Here is a 21,145-nt window from a genome sequence, read left to right as displayed (position 1 = left end):
TTAATGACTGCTGTCTTAATGGCTTGGGGGAAGACACCTGAGAGAAGTGATGTGTTAACAATCTGTAGCAGGTCTGGAATCATGCAGTCTGAAACTTTTTTGAAGAACCCTGCTGGTAAAATATCCAGGCTGCAGGAGGAAGACTTCAAATGCTGTATAATGTCTTGAAGGTTTTTGTCATTAATTGGATCAAATTGTGTCAGGGTATTAGAGTTGGGTTTAGGTGGACAAAACGACAACACACCTCCAGTACCTGGTAGAGTGGCACTGACCGCTTGTCTAATGTTCTGAATTTTGGCAGTGAAGAATGATGCAAATTCATTACAGGCCCTGGTAGACAGATGTTCAGCTGCTACTGGCACAGGAGGGTTTGTTAACCTGTCGACAGTAGCAAACAAGGCACGAGCATTATTTTTGTTCTTGGTGATAATGTCTGAGAAGAAGGACTGCCTTGACTTTTTTAATTCTAAATTAAAAATGTAAAGTCTCTCTTTATAAATGTCAAAATGAACCTGGAGATTTGTTTTTCGCCACCTGCGCTCAGCTTTTCGACATTCCATAGCACAGTCTTGCCCCAGGGGAGCCGGGATTCAAACCAGTGACCTGCTGCTAACAAGTGTATTGATATAAAATTTAAAATGGCTTTATGTGCAGGACTGTATTATCAGCATATATATAGGCGTTATAGTTTGTTACAGAGGATGTAATATTGTTAATATAGCTTGTGAAAAAGACAGGACCGAGTATTGAACCTTGCAGAACCTTTAGACGATGGTAAAAACATGGAAAGATCGTTTCCTTCAGTCAAACGTTGTTGTCTGTGAGACAGGTAGTCCTTGAACCAGTTACAGGAATTACAATCAAAACCAACATCACTTAACCTCTGTATTAGCAGACGATGGTCAACAGGATCAAAAGCTTCTGTCAGATCCACAGAGAAGGCAGCACAGTTTTCACTTCATCAATGACAGGACCATGAAGCCCAACACTGAAACAACGGGGCCCAATTTTATTCTGACACTGTGCACATCACTGACCTGCTGTAAATCCAGACTTTGATCATATAATTGCAACTTTATAGCCTCATGTGAGGCAGCAGGTGTGAAGAGTTCTTGGTGCAGGCCTGTGAGTCCAATTTTTATGCTCCATAGCAAACTGAAACCATTTTTTCCAACTGGCATCACTGATGAGTGGTTTAATTAAGACTGCGCAGCTGTTTAGTCCCAATCCCTTGAGTCCTCTTCACGTCATGTGTGTGGAGACACTCTTACTTTCTAAACTTTATAACACCATCATTGAATCCATCTCATAACTGTGAACTTCAGACGAGTGATATCAAAGTGACCTCTACACATTTCTGTTCATCATTTGGTGACTATGTTAACGCTTGGTTTGTGGGTCTGTTTATGTGTATCCTACTCTGTGACACACTGATCCTACAGTAATAACTACATACAGTACAAATTGTGTTCTTTTGGGCCGGGATCTCCAGCCCCTTTTGGTTTGTTCTGTTAAACTTGTAAACAAATAAACTTGGAATATTTCACAGAAAATCTGTCTCTGGTGTCCTTTTATATATCGTGATCTCTGTGGAGAGATGGTGTGCAGACAGGCTGTAACAGCTGCTACTTTGATTAATACATAATTTAAAGACGTCACTGCTTCTAAAGCTCCTATTGTTCATTATCTAATAACATCTACTATCAAACTGCTTGGTCACAGGTATGTTTTGTAGCTAATAATTGCACTGTGGGTGCAAATCTTTCCATTCGGCCTCATTATATCTTCGTATGTCTTTCTTAGTTTTCTTCTTCCTTCTGTTGCTGTTTTTCTGAGAAAATGTGCAGGACTCATCGTGATATTCTCATGTGACTAACTGGGTTCAGTACTTTGTGCAGCTTTATTTTTGCTCCTCTAACAGAAAACAATAACTTACATATACATAAGTATACGTATCTGAAAGAGGAAGTGGTCTGTTGGTGCAGCGATGTCTGACACATTTTGCATCATTGACAGTTTCGTGTGCAGGCTTTGACATCAAAGAAGGTTAATTCTTTGATGGCTTTTAATTTGCAGATTTGACAAGAGGATACTTTGTATGTGGGACCTTTTCACAGATGGTCTGTTTGGCTCCTTTGACTTTTAAGTAGGACAACACAACCTACCAACATCTCAATTCATACTAATTTAGGTACTAACAAATATGTGATTTCACCCAGATGCATTTTCCATCATTCCCATCCAAACCACCGTTCAGTCCCCTTCATGATTTAGCCTGACCAATCAGGTTAGCGGACAGGTTACAAACAGTACTGACTCGATAGAGAATATCATAATAATTTAATTCATGCTCATGTTTGCTAAGGAGAAGTACAATATATGACCATTACTGTCTTTCTGATTTAGGCTTTTTCCTGTAATTGTCTGCAGACTGTCCTATTTAATCAGATGCACACAGACTTCAGGACCTGTTTAAAGACAAAGTACTTCATAATATTTGTGCTCATTTTGTGTTAATAACATGTTGAAAATCGATTTCAGTTCCATATTTAGTCCAAAACATAGTGTTCCTGATAAAATACTGACAAAATTGTGATCGCAGACACTTTTTCATGCCTTTATCTGTCTAAAGACTCCTCTCATCCCTCAAGATCCTGAGATGGCAGCTTTTGATTGACAGTCTCTTTTATATACAACAAAGCTTCATTTCTATATAATATCATAATGATATAGGTTCGGCTGACCTCTCATTGGATCATTTGCTGACCACTCAGAAAACACATTAAAGAGCCGAAAATATAATAACTGTTTGCCTGAAATCTGATCAGGGTCCAGTGTGACCAAAATGAAACATAAAACTGTATTTTTCCTTTAAATTACTGGTGGATGCTGGTATTTGTCAATAATTCCACAAATTCCAGTTCCTTTACGAAACGAGACCGCGACGAGGATGTGAGAGGAGGAAGGATGAGACGCTGTTCAGTGAAATATGAGCCAATCAATAATTAAAGTGTGGCCTGATGGATGAGAAGGAGCAGTGAAGATGAATATGAGGTGAATAAACATCGCTGCACAAACAGGACACTTCTGGTTTGATGCAGAATACAGTTCCCTCCTCTGACTCTCTGCATACTGCAGACACAATGAGGCTCTTGAGGCTTGACAGTCAAAGCGATCGATGAGGCAGTTATAAGTGTGGATATTTGTACATTATACATTTCTGCAGAGCCACACCGGCTGAAAATCACACAATACATGCTGAGTAATTCTTCTTTTCATGAGAACAGACACTGGCAGGATGTTCTGTCAAAAAGTGTCTCACCACAAGCACCTTACAGACAGAGACGTCATGTGAAGTTCCCTTGTTTGTGTGTGCAGACATCCTGCAGGTTGTGTGCACACCATAGCGTGGGAAAAATGTATGCATGTGGTTTTTAACATGTGAGATCCGTTCTCAAAGCTGTAGATGCATTATCTGTCTGTCACTCACTGCGTTCAGAGAAGCAGCGCAGACGGAGGAAGAGTGGAAGCAACACAGGTCAGTTTAATATCATTTCTCAAAAGCTGTTTGTATCAAATAAGAATCACTGCTTTTGCTTTCTGTTTTAAGAGGAGTTAAAATCTGAACATCTGATGTTGAATATGGTCTAAAGTATCATGCTGAAGTTGAAGTTCAGAGACGTGTCATTGATTCATTTTAAGGCTTTGAACTACGCTGTGACCTTTTGTCTTCAGTCTTGTCTCTTTTAAAATGTTTTCTGTTTTAGCTTATTTTCCAAATGCGATTTTTAAATGTCTTTAAATGTTATTTTGGGTCAAAGACGTGGCATGTCAAATCTGGTGTCTAAAGCACATTCATAATGTAGAAAATAAATATTACCAAACTGTCCATCCTGGGTAATGTACAGGCTTATATGTGTTTCATCAGACCTGGAAGGATGCCATGACAAATTATCAAAAAGCAGTTAAAGAAGCAACAACTTCATTCTTTTCTAAATTAATTTTAGCTAATCACTCCAACCCCAGAAATGTATTTAAAGTTATAGAGTCAGTAACCTCCCCCTCCTCCACTCCCTCCATCGATGCCTCTCAAGAAAGGTGACTCCTCAACTTACAGGCGTTAAAGCAAAGAAAAATCCTGAGCCGCGAACTTTTTGCGTGTGTGTGAGAATCAGTGGTGTAGTGGGGATTATTAAACATTTATTATTAAAAATATCTAAAATTGTCAATATTTTTAGATCATACTGGAAGACATTGCACAGGACACACAAACACACACACACACACACGCTTACTTGACTGTAATCTCGTCTCTAAACAGGCGTGCAGTCTGTCCGTATCTTGTGGGGGGGGAATCAGTGGTGTAGTGGGGATTATTAAACATTTATTATGAGTTTTTTTAATCCATGTACAGTTTTGTCAGAGCAATTTTGTTCTGCAATGAACATGCACCAGCGTATTCTCAAGTCGTATTGTCACACACACGGTCAGTCATTGATGCCGGTATGTCAGCTGTGGTTGTTGCTTCCGGTAATCGAGTTGTGTGTTGGAGAGTGCAAACAGCTGCTCTATGAATGGGCTCTGATTCGTGACGTGGTAGCACTTTTTCACTGCTAGTTGCATAGATTAGCTTTCTGGAGCACAAAGTGCAAGAGCAAGAGCACTTCTTGCACCAGCTACCAAAAGGCTTACCGTCTATGGAGTTAGAATCATGTCAAAACCTCACACACACACACAAAACTTTGTTTTTAGTTTGTACTTGAAGGATACTTTTTTGTACTTGAAGAAATATATTTCTTTGTATGTGTAAAACATGCTGTATTTGTTTCTGAAGCATGATGTATTTGTTTAATTGGTACATTTCTTATTTGCAAAACAAAATGCATTAGTTTGTGAATGATGTTTTGCATTTGCAGACCACACTGAGTTTGTTTGTGAATCGTTGGGCGTGAGTAAAACAAGTTTTGTGTGTGTGTGTGAGGTTTTGGCATGATTCTAACTCCATACATTTCTTTTATTTCGCCTACTTTAAAAAATCTGTATCATTACTTCTGTTATTTCAACCATTTATTGCAATCTATTTTTATCGTCCTTTGTAATTGTAAATTGTATTCTTGCTTTGCCTATCAAAGCACTTTGTAAACCATGTTTTTAAAAGTGCTATAGAAATAAAGTTTAGTATTATTATCATATAAAGTCAGGTGAAGTGTCGTAGTCCACAGAACACTTCTGGGGCAACACAGCTACTGTATCACATTCTTTATCTTTGTTTTTCAGTCCAGTCATGTCCTCCACCATCCCATCCTGCTGATCGTCCTTCTGTCTGGTGAGGAAAATGTTTTTTTTTAAATATAATTCATTCCTCGACTGAACTATTCAGGTACAATTGGTATTTCAAGCTTGAAGTATGTAGCAATGGATACATTAACTTTATTTAAGAGAGAATAAATGATTTAAACATTGTTAATTGACTTCAGATAAGAATATAACTGAGGTAAATGTGGTGAATTTAATGTGATCCACACACCAGCAGCAGGATCAATAATGTCAACAGTGTTTATTTAGAGGAAGAAACAAATGAGTCTGTGAACCACGGGGCTGGTTTGTTAAGAAAATGTACAGTCAGAATCACCAGACACACCCGTTGTTGTGGCAGAGGGAGATTTTGTGTAACATGAACAGAGCCAGGTGAGCTAACATCTCATTGTTCTGTTCCACAAAGAGCGACGCGGGAGGATCAATACAGAGATATTGATACATATGATCCCAGACATCTCTGTTTCCTAAGATATAGTAACAGATCGATATCTAAGATCAGTGAGGTAGTGTTGGTGTGTGCAGACACTCAGCTGACAGGAACTACTTCCTCCTGTCATACTGTAGTCGTATGCAAACTGCAGCTGTATGAATACGTAAGGCGCCTCGAGCAGAACAATAATGAATACAGGCATTATGAACTGATAGATGTGGACTTTTATTGCGCTCGCTGTGAAAAGGTTTGCATGTTATCTGATTGTAAAACGAGGACTCTCAGTCGATTAACATATTTAATCCTGATTATTTGTTCATAGTTGACTCGAGATCAACTGCAAAATGATCGCACATTTTTAAAATCTTTTCTTAATGAACCTTTAAGTGAAATTGTTCAAGTTTTAATGCTCTTATCAACATGGTAGTGCACAAATCTGTTTTATTATTGTGTCAACAATCCAGAACAACAAACACTGTTCAGAATATTCTCCACAACGACCTCAGAGGTCCTGCAAGCTCAGAAAATCTGCCGAGAGCGAAACAACAGATGGACACACTGACCTGAACGTGCCATTTATCAGTAAAATCAATACAATGTAGTGTCTAACTTCACACTTGTAAAGTTTAACTAAACAGTGTTAATCGACCTGAAAGCTGCAGCTACACATCTAGCTCTCAGTTTTGACAGTTTGTCTCATGAAGAGTTGTCCAGGAGTCTCTGTCGCAAACTATCCAGCGTGGTCAGCCTTTGGGGAGGAGGAGGACGAGGACGAGGACGAGGGCTGTGTGTTGGTGGTGTTTGAGGCTCCACTTGGCATCAAGTATGATTGTCAGGCTGAACACCATCAGACTGACACACTGCTGGCTTTTCCATCCACACAGACGGTATCTTGCCTCTGTATCTTTCATACAGACTCACTCGCATTTCCTCCTGTTTACTTTTCATTTGACATCAAGACTTTGGGTGCATGATGATAGGAAACAGTATTAGCACCTAGTCCAGGAAAAAGAAATCGAGCGATGGTCTTGTCAACAGGAGCACTCTGAATACTTCTGATTGGGAACAACTGACAACGGCTATTTGGACGCAGGCTCTTTGTTCACACGTCAACACTAAAACGGCTCTTGACTTCCTCGGATGGTCGAGAGATGAAGTTGTTCATGTTGGTTCTTGTATCTCGTTTTTTTTTTTTACTTTTCTCTTCATGTTACTGGTCTTTTGGGACTTATCATTTTTCTTTCACTGACAAATATGTTTTCTTTTCTAGCGCACATTACAGGTCTCATCTCAGAGCAGCTTCTCAAAGCCGCTGTTGGAGGATCCGTCCTGTTCCCCTGTTCTCTCCATGACAATGGAAATCTCAGCAGGGTTTACTGGCAGGAGGGTGAACAACATTTCTTTCAGTGGGACAATGGGAAAATAACAAAAGACCCATCTAAATACAAGAACAGGATTCAATTCTTCGATGATGAGTTTAGTTCTGGAAATATTGCCTTCAGACTTGACAATGTTTCTGTTGAAGATGATCAGAAAAAATTCTTTGCCTACGTTAAATTTGATAAGCAGATACAATCTGAACGACGGTGTGAGTCCACACTGCAGGTTTCAGGTAATCTGAGAAGCTTCTTTACACCAAACCTCAATAAATCTCTCCTCATATCAAAGCGCTGTAAATGTCTCAGTTGTTCTTTCTGTCACACTCACAGCTCCCTACCAGGATCTGAATTTGACAGTTAACCACACAACCAACACTGCAACCTGCTCAGCACGAGGAGGATACCCTGCAGCTCAGGTATCATGGAAGGGTCTGAACAGATCCAGTGATAAAGAGCTGGACCTGCAGGATGCTGAGACGTCCCTGCAGCGGGATCCAACAGACACAACCTTCTCCTTCACAAGCTCTGTCAACGTTACAGGGTTAAAGTCTGTAACCTGCATCGTCTAAAACCGTCACTCCCACAAGACTGTTAACAGAACCAAAAAGATTGACGCTGGTGAGAGATCCTTCAGATCAATTCATGTGGCCTGGAAGCATCTTCAGGGATGTTTATTTAATTACAGTTAAAGTATAAGGAACTGATTTAAATCAGTTATTACTAGGGGTGTCAAAGTTAACACGTTAATAACTCGTTAACGAAACATCCTCTTAACACCTTTAATTTTTTTAACACGCGATTAACGAGCGGTATTTAAAAAAAGAAAAAAAAAGAAACGTACATTGTTTGATTTACGGCTGTCGGTGGCACCTGTAGTCTTGATCCAGAGGGCAGCAGAAGAATAAGAAAGGGAATCAGAAGAAGAAGAAGCAGGGTTGGCGTTCAGTAAAAACACGGTGGACTGAAAAGCGAAAGTGAAAGTAAATGGAGAAAGGACTTATGATCGGCAAATTCACTTTCAAAACACTGCCAGATGGTTCGGTTGATAGGACAAAAGTTATCTGCACGTACTGTCGACATGAAATGAGTTACCATTGAAGTACGTCGAGTCTCAGATATCATTTGCAATCCAAACACACGGCAGATGCAGAGAGTCCACCGCCCTCCTCCCCAAAAGCTGACATCACCATGTTTTGATCCCATTTAGGGTGAGGTGATATTTTTTGAGCCTTTTATTTTCCTGAATGATTTGAAGTGTTGAATAAACATTTTCATAAAGCAAGCATATTTGCCCTTTCTTAAGAGGGCAAATAAGAGTATTAAGAACATGAAATAAAATGAAAATACATTAAGGTACATTTAGAACAGAAAAAAAAAATGCGAGAGATTAATCGCGAGTTAACTATGGACAAAATGTGATTAATCGCGATTTAAAAAATTTATCGTTTGACAGCCCTAGTTATTACCTGATTCACATTTGACAAATCAATTTAACCTGTCTTTAGTCCTGGAAGTTAACATAAAGTTATGAAAGGCTTAGAAAGGTTATAAGCTGTCAGAAGCTCTGCAAGTGTTTCTGGATAACGTCCCTGGAGCTGATTGCAATCGTTCAGACAATTCTTGTGAACCACAACATGTTTCAGCAACGTCCCAGAAACATCTCTGAATACGTGCCAAGTTTTTTCTTGACAGAAGCAAAATGGCAGAGGAGAGAGTGGGTGGTTTGTCTATATAATCACTCATTAGCTGTTGTAGGCTCTAAGGTGGGCATAGAAGCTCCTGTGCAGCAGGTCTAATCCTTTGTTAATCTGTTGTTTCTCCTGATTTATAGGCGAAAACGCGAGAAGTCATGCAGTAGTTGGATATGTTGTCGTTGTCGTTGTCATCGTCATCCTTGCTGGTTTCTGTCGGTGGTACAAAAGTCCACGTGAGTGATCTTCGCTGATATTCTATTCTGTTGTTTCATGTTTCATCAACTCGTGGGACGGGATGAACTCAAGCACCAAACAGAAACCATCTGACCTGATATGAATACACACAACTAGGCTGAAAGTGTAAAGTAGCGCTGAGTTTGTTCAGTAAGCAGAAAACATCTGGTCACTTCATACCCAATCTGATGTTGTACATGGTACGAAGAGAACTTCAGTCAGCAATTTTCAAACACATCCTCTTATTTCTGGTCTGTATGTAGAGCGCCCGCCCGGTGCCGTCAGTCCAGAACGTCAGAGTCAACATAAAGCTTCGTTAAAAACATCCTGACATCGTGTTGAAGTCAGTCACAAGCTACAGCAGCTAGAGCACAATATCATCACTCTGGTGGTTTGACTTTGCTGAAGTACACTTATTTCATTTAATTGCGGTTATGTTGTTTGGTATTTAGACAAACTTTAATCAAAACTTTGATAAAAAGTCAGTTCTACTGTCATCACAAAGGTCCTTTTCCAGAGCAACTGAACCCAGAACCAGACGTCCCTAATCGCCAAGACACAGTTCAAGAAGGTTTATTATTGATATTGGCAACCTAGTTTCACCAGGGCTGTCGATGAAGATGATTAAATCTAATAATGAATTATCATTGTGATAACAAATAATGATGTTATGAATAATAATAAGCACAATGATGGTTTGGTTTCATTGGAATACACTGAATAGATTGAATCACAAGTCTGTTCTACCCTTTACACGCAGCTCAAGATCCAGATCCAACTCCAGCCAAGCAACCACCAGGCGAAATCTATCCCCAAGACGGAGCTCAAGCTGAAGGTGAGCAGTTTCTTGTGTTGATGGCAGCAACCTAGTTTCACAGAGCAATCCGTGATGTTTGATTTTGTTCTACCTTTATCATGCAGCTCCAGATCTGGCTCAAGGTCCAGAGCCACCCAATGAACCACCAGTCGACCCTAATCCCCAAAATGGAGCTCTGTTTCACCGTCGCACAAGGAGCAAAGGTGGTGCAGCCCGCGACACCGATGAGGATGCTGCTGCTTCTCCAGAAAAAAAAAACCTGTTGGAATCCAGATAGAGTGTATATGAAAACCTGGATCAGAACTGAGTCAGTGAGGTCAAAACTGAAGGACTAGTACACATTAGTGTTGTTTTTGGCAGCCTGTTTTAATTTTAGTTTTAGTCTAATCTTTGTGTCAAACTGTCTTTTTAGTTTTTAATAGTTTTAGTCACCTTTACACTCTTTTTAGTCTTGTCAAGTTTAAGTTGATTAAAAGTCTGAGCATTTAAGTCTTATTGTAGTCGGAATTATCCGTGACTATTTTCGTCTAGTTTTAGCCGACGAAAACTGATGACATTTTAGTCTAGTTTTAGTCAATGAAATTGTAGTTTAGTTTCTTTTTAGTGATCCAATTTCCATCTATTTACTTGGATTGCATTTGCTTGTTGTACCCATTTGGTAACAGCAGCGCGCACACACACACACACACACAGACACACACACACACACACACACTCACACACAGGGCTGGCAGACTGTTACACAGCATCCATATGATTATGAACTGTCTGCGGATTTAGATTGACAGGGGATACACCTGGCAATCACTAAACTGAACTTCTCAATAATGCCGCGCAAGTGGGTATTGAGGAAGTAACGTCGCCTGCGTCTGCCCAGTGCGACCTGATGCAGCGGCTAAATTGAGACTCAGGAAAGAGAAACATTGCAGAATAATAATAACAGCGAGACGAAATAACGTCATAACATTTCGTCTCGTCTAATTTTGGTCAACAAAAATGAAGAGATATTTTAGCAGAGTTTTTATTATGTAAACCACATTTAGTCCCGTTTTCATTTGTCAACAATATTGCATTATATATGTGATAATAGCTTTCGTCACATGAGCAACATTAAAGTTGCGTCTCGTCTCATTTCCGTCACGTGATAAAGGTTTGTTGACAACGATATTTAGTCATAATTTTCGTTGACGAAAGCAACACTAGTACATACTGACTAAAGTGATCCTTGAAGACTTGTTCAGACAAACTCAGGCCCATTCAACTGTGGTCCATTAGCTGTTAGTCAAACTCTGGTGCTGAATAAACAACCGGACAATGCAAACGAACCAACAACAGTATGTCGGGACACTTCTGTGTGTTTCTTCTCTGGTGTCACAAACAGCTGCCAGCTGAATTGCGGTTCTGGAGAAGATGATCTTTTCTTAAGTGTGGCAACTTTCATCAATCACATGAAGAATATCCCGTCTCACATTTACTTCACACACACAGACAACACATTGTCTCCACAATGAAGTCTCAACTTTGTTTGTTCACACTGAACCAAGCAGCTCCATCTGAAAGGTGCTCAACTGTGTCCAGTTTATTTACAGCCTGTTGGCCAAGCAGAACCAAGAGGGGTGTGACGGTACACATTATGACACTGACATCCGTGTGTTTCCCAGTGTCACCTGCTAATCTGAACACAAACCTGCTGACCGTTTATAATCATATGGATGCTGTTCTGATGTGTTGTGATTGAGATCCAGACCCACCAAACATCCTGGAAGGTGTGAAAGTTACGTTTTTTTGCTCTAAGTTACATAATTACATCGTCACCATCAGTAAACAGGACGCTGTCTACCTCTATCACTCACAGGGAGGGAGGAGGTTTTCTGGGGGAAAGTTTCAGGCCGACAAGCGCTGTGATTCTTTTCAATACAAGTTAGAAGTCGGCAGGACAGACAGGATGACAGACAGGATGACAGACACTTTTCCTCATTTAAGTTGCTAACTTAAATGACACTTCCAGTTACCTCAGTACTGTAGTTTGGTCCTGTTACGTTGCTTTGTGGGTTGAAGTTTGGAACATTTCTCTTTTATTTGATGAGTGAAGGAATTATTTATCTGTCAGACTGAACACCATCAGATCGACAGACTGCGGTCCACACTGACGCCAAACTGTCCTCCCTTGTTATTATCAGTAAATGATTCCCACCTTAAAAGTGTGTGAAGGGGGCTGGGGTGTGACGATTTGTACCATATTTATTTTTTTCTTTTCTAAGCATACAGTGAGTGTTTCTGTACTGTATTGGGATTTGTGTTCAAAGTTTCTGTTAATTAAACAATGGTGCTTGAAAATGTATTTGATTGACTGTACTGTCTTGTGTGTCACTTTATTATATAAAACTAAGTACAAAAATGGTCAGAAGATGTTGTGTGTGAACCAAAATTGAGCGTAAAAACAGAATAATTAAGAATAAACAAAATGCTTCCACTCAAATGGAGAGAAGGGAAAGAGTCACCTGTGTGATCTGAGTTGAAGTCCAATATATGACCCTCATGTGAGCACAGAACTAATTCTCTATTTACATGTGCAAGAGGGCAGAAAGGGAAAAAACACTGAGCTTAATCTGATGATCCCACGTTATTTAAAAGTGTACAGGCGGTGGCTTGTTGCCCTTCAAGGCCTTAAAAAGAAACACAAACCACTTGCTGTCATGTCTCCCTGGTTTAAGATGCCCAAACAACTTTTTCATATAGAAGATAATGATGACCATCAAGATAATCTAAGGGTGCAGCGATGAACTGAGTGTAGTGGAGTGAGAGTGGAGACAGAGGCATGTCTTTAGAAAACATCACCTCAATCCAGGAGGGATACAAACAGCTTCAATGACCCGTTTCCTGCAGAACATGAGGGAAGTAGTTCTGCGTTTGTGTTTATAATTTGTTTGTCTTAGCTTGCTAACAAGTGTGTTGATATAAAATTTAAATGCAATCCAATGATCCAATCAGATATTTGCATTCAGAAACCCTTTCAATACAGAGTCTTGCTGGAGAATTGTAATGGCTTTATGTGCAGGACTGTATTATCAGCATATAGACAGGCGTTATAGTTTGTTACAGAGGATGTAATATTGTTAATATAGATGGTAAATGGTCTGCATTTTTATAGCACTTTTCCAGTCTGACGACAGCTCAAAGCGCTGTACAATACAAGCCACATTCACACATGCACACACACATTCAAACACTGATGACGGAGGCTGCCATGCAAGGCGCCAACTGTTCATCAGGAGCAATTTGGGGTTCAGTATCTTGCTCAAGGACACTTCGACATGCAACTAGGGGGAGCCGGGATTCGAACTGGTGACCTTCCGAACACTAGACGACCCGCTCTACTGAGCCACAGCCGCCCTGATTGTGAATAAGACAGGACCGAGTATTGAACCTTGCAGAACCCCTTTAGACGATAGCAAAAACATGGAAAGATCGTTTCCTTCAGTCACACGTTGTTGTCTGTGAGACAGGTAGTTCTTGAACCAGTTACAGGAATTACAATCAAAATCAACATCACTTAACCTCTGTATGAGCAGGTGATGGTCAACAGGATCATAAGCTTCTGTCAGATAAACAGAGAATGCAGCACAGTTTTCCCATTATCAATGACAGGACCATGAAGCCCAACACTGAAACACCAGAGACTCTCAGCTCCAACTTTATCCTGACCCTGTGCACATCACTGACCTGCTGTTAATCCTGACTTTGATTATATAATTGCATCTTGGTACCCTCATGTGAGCACAGGACTAACCCTGTATCTACTTGTGCAAGAAGGCATAGAGCATAACATAACATAACATAACATGGTAAAAGCCAGCCATCAGACTGGTTTCTCTCCATGAGGTAGAAACAGTCAACAAACATGTCACGGTTCACAAAAGCATGATCTCTTTCTGGTCTGCAGATAAACCAGCTGACTGATATTTGTTTGGGAGTAGAACAGTTCAGACAAGTTGAGAAAGACGGGGAAAGTTGTAGGAAACTGAAAAAAACCCACCAGTTTAGAATGTGGTTCATTAGTAACAGGTGATAGGATCATGATTGATTCAGAAGTAAGGATGAGGCAAGGTTCTCCTCTTTGTGCCTAATGGTGTGGTTGTGTAGTCCAGCAGATAGCTCCAGCATCCGTGACAGGACATCTATATTTCATTGTTACAGTTCTGAAGACTGAGCGAATCAGATGCTTTCACTTCCCCTGTGATGTGGAGCTGTGAGCTCGTTCTCTAATAAACCCACATCTCCCCAGTCGCTTACTGTCTCCTGTCTGGTAAGTTTTCTGCATTTTCATTCAACATTTCAGTTTTATCAATTAACTGATTGTGTGTTTGAATATAAGAGAAATGTGTAGTCTGTAGTTATACATTAAAACAAATCCAATCAACACTTCAGTCCTGTCCTGCCTGTAATATTTGCCTCAGATGATTAATAAGTGGTTCCTCCTTCAGACAGTTCACTACATTCAACTGCCTGCTTTCTGTTTACAGCTGTCACAGGTGACGGTGCAGGTGGAGGAACAGCTGAGTATCACTGTTTTGCAGTCCAGTCATGTCCCCCACCATCCTGCTGATTGTCCTTCTGTATGGTGAGAGATTGTTTATCTTATTTCATTGCTTGACTAAATGATACAGGTAGAAGTGGTTTTCAGGTTTAAGTATCTAGCAACGAATAAACCCATATCCACCCGGCTGGCCGACTGTTATATTCATGTCTGTCCTTCCGCCGTCCTACCGACTCTTCTTCACATTTCTGCACGAAAAACAGCGTCTGTCACTGGCAAAAAACTACAACTCACTGAGTGTTTGTGATGAAAAAAAAAAAATCCCGCGTGGTCAGCCCTCCGGACCGAGACTTCAGTGAACTTTCCCCTGAAAAACAGCCTCCGTTCCCCGCGAGTGAGGGAGTCAGACAGCGACCAGTTTACTGATGACGAATATGTAATTATGTAGTTTAGAGCGACACGTAACTGTTACTTTACAGGATGTTTAGTAGGTCAGGTTCTCAATCTCTACACATCATAACAGCTTCCATATGATTACAAACTGTCCGCAGGTTTAGATTGACAGGGGACATACCTGGGAATAACCGAAGCCCGGCTGGCCAGCCATCGGTCCCTTTCTTTGTGTCAGACTTAACTTTATGTATTGAGCTGTCGTTAACGTTAACCCACTGCAGCTGCATGTTCTCAATAATGCCGCACGAGTGGGGATTGAGGAAGTAACGTCGCCTGCGTCTGCGCAGTGCAACCTGATGCAACCCTAGAGAAATATTGCTAAATAATAATAACAGCGAGGCGAAATGACGTTATAACATTTCGTCTCGTCTCGTTTTGGTCAATGAAAATGAAGAGATATGTTAGCAGAGTTTTTATTTTGTAAACCACATTTAGTCCCGTTTTTATTCATCAACAACATTGCATTATATATTTGGTTATAGTTTTCGTCACATGACCAACATTTACGTTGCATCTCGTCTCGTTTCCGCCACAAGATAAAGGTTCGTTGACGACGATATTTGGACAAAATTTCCGTTGACGAAACCAACACTAGGAAGAGTGTTGCTTTTTTTTTTGGTTAAGAATTGTCATGCATCAGAATTTTGTATGTGGTCACTGTTTCACTTCTCATCATGAAGATGGTCAGTGTGTTATGCAAGATATGGGTGATTTTTATATCAGGGTATTTTTTTGTTTCTTTGAGGTGACAGTATCTGAGGAAGAAGAATAGGGCCACTGTAAAAAAGAAACAAACAATAGTTCTGACTTATTTCTGCTCTTTTTCCCCCCTGAATTCTAACCTTGTTATAATCAGAATTATTAGAATCTGAAATAACTTTATTTTTCCTCCAGAATCAGAACCAGCAAAGCACATTATTTTTGATAAGTTATTGGTGTCAATCACTGCCATGTTTTCTGAAATAAGGTCCCATGGGTCCCCACTGGAACGGTAGTTACTCGATGTAACTTTAGTTCTATGAGTATTTGTTTAGCTCTCTAACTGCTCGTCATTGCAGCCACAGTAAAGCACATTATAGTTGTAGCCAAACGTGACACCTGTGATTCTGATGAACCTGAGTGTTTATACATGTATGCAGTTTATTTTTTCATGATCTGTTCATGTTACAGATTTACTTCTGTGACATTCTCAGTGTTTTGGTGGCACTCATCATTTCACTTTATGATGACGACAGTATTTTCTATTCTAGCACACATTTCAGGTCTGATCTCAGAGCAGCTTCTCAGTGCAGCTGTTGGAGGATCTGTCCTGATCCCATGTTCTCTCCCTGGTTATCCACTGAGTCAGCGGTGGTTTTACTGGCAGGACGACTGGTCTCTTAACCTTTTGTGTCACTGGGACAGTGGGAACACATTGCCAGGATGTGACAAATACAAAGGCAGATTCCAAGTCTTCAATTCTGGGTTTAGTTCTGGAAACACTTCCCTCAGACTTGACAACATTTCTCCTGAAGATGATCAGAAAACATTCTTTGCCTTCGTACATTTTTACGATGAGCAGAAAAAAGTCGCCAAACTGTCTGAACAACGGTGCAGATCCATCCTGCAGGTTTCAGGTAATCTGAGAATCTTCTTTACAACAAACCTCAATAAATCTCTCCTCATATCAAAGTGCTGTAAATGTCTCAGTTGTTCTTTCTGTCACACTCACAGCTCCCTACCAGAATCTGGTCCTGACGGTTAAGGACATTACCAACAGTGCAACCTGCTCACCACGAGGAGGATACCCTGCAGCTCAGGTATCATGGAAGGGTCTGAACAGATCCAGTGATGAAGAGCAGGACCTGCAGGATGCTGAGACATTCTTGAAGCAGGATCCAACAGAAAAAATCTTCTCCATCACAAGCTCTGTCAGTCTGACTGGGTTAAAGTCTGTAACCTGTGTCGTCTACAACCCTCACTCCCACGAGACCAGAACCAGAACCGAAGAGATCAACACTGCTGGTGAGGGATCATTCAGATCAATTCATGTGGCCTGGAAGCATCTTCAAGGAAATTTATTTAATCATAAACTATAAGGAACTGGTTTAAATTAATTATTACCCGTCTGATTTGACATTTGAGTGCAAAGCTGTTGTTGAGCCACGTGCATGGTTTGGGTCTCTTTAATTTAATTAAAAAATAAAACACCCAGTGCTATCTCAGGCTCTACAGCGCAATACGCTCAGAAATACTAACAACAAACCCACTTAAAACAGACGAAGAACAGTTAAACTATGTAGTTCTGGTTTTGAATCTTATTAGCTAGTAAGTGGATCAGTAGAGAGAGTGGGTGGTTTGTCTATATAATCAATCATTGGCTGTTGTAGGCTCTAGGGTGGGCATAGAAGCTCCTGTGCAGAAGGTCTAATCTTTTGTTAATCTTTTTCTCCTGATTTATCGAAGAAAATGAGAGGATTCATGTGGCTGCAATAGCTGCACCTTTTGTCCTCGCCCTTGTCATCCTCATCCTTGCTGGTGTCATTGCTGGTGCTGTGTGGTTCTATGTGCGGTACAAAAGTCAACGTGAGTGATCTTCGCTGATTTTCTATTCTTACTGTTTTATGTTTCATCAACTAGTGGGACGGAATGAACTCAAGCACCAAACAGAAACAGTGTGGCCTGATATGAATGAACACAACGAGGCTGAAACTGTAAAGTAGAGTTGAGTTTGTTCAGTATGCAGAAATTTCTTACTTACTTCAAACACATTCTCTTATTTCTGGTCTGTATGTAGAGCACCCGCCCGCCCGGTGCCGTCAGTCCAGAATGTCAAAGTCAGAGTCAAAATCAGGCTGCAAGAAACAGAGAACATAGAGCGTCAATATGTTTCCCACTTATAATATAAATATACACTTATTTCATTTTATTTCAGTCATGTCATTTGGTTTATTTAGACACATTTTAAACAATACTGATCAATAATCAGTTCTTCTGTCATCACACAGGTCCAGTTCCAGTTCCAGAGCCAGTTCTAGAGCAACTGAACCCAGAACCAGACGTCCTTAATCTCCAAGACGCAGTTCAAGAAGAAGGTTTATTTTGATAACGGCGACCTAGTTTACCAGAGCTGTCCATGAAGATGATTGAAATCTAATAATGAATTATCATTATAATAACAACTAAAAATGCTAAGAGTAATAATAAGCACAATGATGGTTTGGTTTCATTGGAATACACTCTATAGATTCAATCACAAATCAGTTCTGCCCTTATCACGCAGCTCCAGATTTAAATCCAGATGCAGCTCGAGAACCAGTCGACCTGAATCCCCAAGACCCAGTTCAAGAAGAAGGTCAGATGTTTTTTTTTGTAGCGAGCTAGTTTCACCAGAGCAATCCGTGATGATTTGATTTTGCTCTACCTTTATCTTGCAGCTCCAGCTCAAGATCAAGATCAAGCTGAAGATCCACCCAACCGACCACCAGTCAACCCTAATGTACGGTGGCCCTGAAGTGCAAAACACGAAGGCAAATCAGAAAACACAACAACAAAACAGAAAACACAACAGCAAATCAGAAAACATGTTTTTTGATTTGTTGTTGTGTTTTCTGATTTGCCATTGTAATTTGCACTTCAGGGCCACCGTACTCACGCCAAAGAGCCAGCTCAGGAAGAGGGTCAGCTGATTCATGTTTTTGATAGTAGCAAGCCAGTTTCATCAAAGAAATCTGTGATGGTTTAATTTTCTTCCATCTTTGCCACGCAGCTCAAGATCAAGTTCATGCTCAAGATCCAGATCCACGAAATGAACGACCAGTCGACCCTAATGCCCAAAACGGAGCTCAAGCTCAAGCTGAAGGTGAGCAGTTTCTTGTGTTGATGGCAGCGAGCCAGTTTCACCAAACCAATCCATGAAGCTGATGATTACAAATGCCAGCAGAGATTATTCAACCCTAATTACTAATGATTATCTAAGAATCAGAAGTATCAGAACCAGAAAAAACAGCTTTCACTCACTGACTACCACAGTTGGGTCAAGTTTGATTTGTTCTGTTGCGCTACCCATCAATTAAGGACATCACACAGGACAGCACTGGCACTGACTGAACCAAGAGTTAACAAGACATGGCTGCATCTGTAAATGGCCACATGGTAGCGCTGTTGTTACCATGCTGTCGTACATCACGCTCATGTGTCACGTTTCATCTGGTTAAAGCAGCAGAACTGCAGAAACATCATGTTGTGATCTGCACCCCTGGACGTAGACTCTTTGATTTGTTTACACACTCGATCCAGTCACCAGGCCACGCCTCCAAAGGTCTGATTGTCCAATTACAGATGAACAGGAAGTGATTACAAAGACAGATGGATACGATTTGTCTGGACAGTGTGCAGTTAGAAGACGCCACAGTACATACTGAACTCAATTTCAGTTCATTACTCCACAGAACAACATTAACCACTGGCAACATTCCTACAGCCATTTGTTCATTTAATTTATATTAAATCAATAATCTCTCATCAATTATACCTCTGCCATGAAGATGCAGACACAGCAGAACCTGCCCAAGACCCAGTTCAGGAGGAGGGTGAGCTGCATTTAGTTGATAACAGCGAACTATTTTGAAAATGCCAACAGAGATCGTCCAAAGATAATAGCTCATAATAGTAATAATAATAACAATAATAATAATAATAATATCAGTTAATGTCTCTCTTTCTCTTTCTAACCTCTCAGCAGGAGTGCAAGTACTGCAGACTGCGACACCTGTGAGGACGCTGCTGCTTCTCCAGTTGGAAAAGGAAAATGGAAATGAAGACAGCGCCTCAGAGTCAGAAGTGTATATGACAACCTGGATCAGAACTGAGTCAGGGAGGGAAAAACAGAAGAACTACTGCACATAGACTAAAATGATCCATGAAGACTTGTTCAGACAAACTCAGGTCCATTAAACTTTGGTCCAATAGCTGTTAGTCAAACTATGGTGCTGAATAGACAACCGGACAAAGCAAACGGACCGATTACAGTATGTCGGGATAGTTCTGTGTGTTTCTTCTCTGGTGTCACAAGCTGCAGGCTGGATTGTGGTTCTGGAGAAGACAAGGGCAAAAAACACACATTTCTTTTCTAATCATTAATCACAAGAAGAATCTCCTGTTTCACAGGACTGAACAAAGGTCCGCTTGGTCCAGTGTTGTAAAAGGCCGTCACATACTGTACTTGAAGCTATGAAGCTACATCGCTCCTTTTCACTTTTACATTATTGCCACAATGAAGGCTCAAATCTGGTTGTTCACCAGGACCTGACCAACTGCAGCAACCCCAGATCATAGCACTGCCCCACAGGCCCCAGTACAGTAGGCACTGGGCATGACGTCATCTGCCTCCGTTCTTACCCTGATGCTCCCAATCTGGACTCATCAGACCACATGACCATTTCGATTGCTCCAGAGTCCAATATTTATGCTCCATAGCAAACTGAAACCTTTTTTTAGCCTCACTGATGAGTGGTTTAATTAAGGCTGGGCAGCTGTTTAGTCCCAATCCCTCGAGTCCTCTTTACATTATGTGTGTGGAGCTGCGCTTACTTTCTAAACTTCATAAACTATCAGTAAAAACATCTCCTAATTGTGAACTTGTTCAGAGGGTGATATTATACAGTAATAAATGTCCTGTTTATCATGGCAGGTCAGGCAGCTCTTCACTGCAGCATGCTCTTGTTGTCTCCTCTCTCTTTGAGCTTCTCCCTCTCTGGTTTTGTTATTTTAGCTGTGGCTGGAGATTTATGGTCGTTCAGTCGTCTTTGTTTGGTTTCGTCAATTTTGTTTTTTGGGTAGATTAGGGGGTCGACTGAGAACAACGGCCCATTGTGGCCTGGCTCGCAGTTGGCTCAAAGAACCTTTTGTTCTTTTGGGCCGGGATCTCAAGCCCCTTTTGGTTTGTTCTGTAAAACTTTGTGAACAAATAAACTTTGAATATTTCACTTAAAATCTGTCTCTGGTGTCTTTTTATATATCATGATCTCTGTGGAGAGCCATCTGTGTGCAGACAGGCTGTAACAGCTAGTACTTTAATTAATACATAATTCAAAGACGTCACTGCTTCTAAAGCACCTTTTGTTCATTATCTAACCCACCTACTATCAAACAGCTTGGTCACAGGTATGTTTTGTAGCTAATAATTGCAGTGTGGGTGCAAATCTTTCCATTCAGCCTCATTATATCTTTGTATGTCTTCCTTCTTTTTTTGCAATGTTGCTGTTTTCTGAGAAAATGTGCGACACTCATCTTGTTGTTCTG

The 21,145-nt window shown here is 40.6% G+C and overlaps 1 protein-coding gene and 1 long non-coding RNA gene across 2 annotated transcripts; both read left to right on the top strand.

The window, feature by feature from the left end:
• Window positions 1-14,137: 14,137 nt before the first annotated feature.
• LOC115588024 (uncharacterized) lies at window positions 14,138-18,356 on the top strand. Its single transcript, XM_030428260.1, has 8 exons — window positions 14,138-14,179; window positions 14,397-14,494; window positions 16,114-16,479; window positions 16,577-16,867; window positions 17,309-17,428; window positions 17,851-17,937; window positions 18,126-18,197; window positions 18,280-18,356. Exons 2-8 carry the CDS (start codon window positions 14,458-14,460, stop codon window positions 18,354-18,356), a joined length of 1,050 nt encoding a protein of 349 aa, XP_030284120.1. The 5' UTR covers window positions 14,138-14,179; window positions 14,397-14,457.
• A 122-nt stretch (window positions 18,357-18,478) lies between these two features.
• Window positions 18,479-20,836, top strand: LOC115588030 (uncharacterized). Its single transcript, XR_003985265.1, has 3 exons — window positions 18,479-18,522; window positions 18,612-19,434; window positions 19,584-20,836. It is a non-coding gene; the product is annotated as an uncharacterized LOC115588030 (long non-coding RNA).
• The last annotated feature ends 309 nt before the right edge of the window (window positions 20,837-21,145 follow it).

The sequence above is a fragment of the Sparus aurata genome, chromosome 9 (assembly GCF_900880675.1).
Source record: "Sparus aurata chromosome 9, fSpaAur1.1, whole genome shotgun sequence".
Lineage (NCBI taxonomy): Eukaryota > Metazoa > Chordata > Actinopteri > Spariformes > Sparidae > Sparus > Sparus aurata.
Note: the sequence above shows the minus strand (reverse complement) of the source record. Positions and strands in the feature narration are given on the sequence as shown.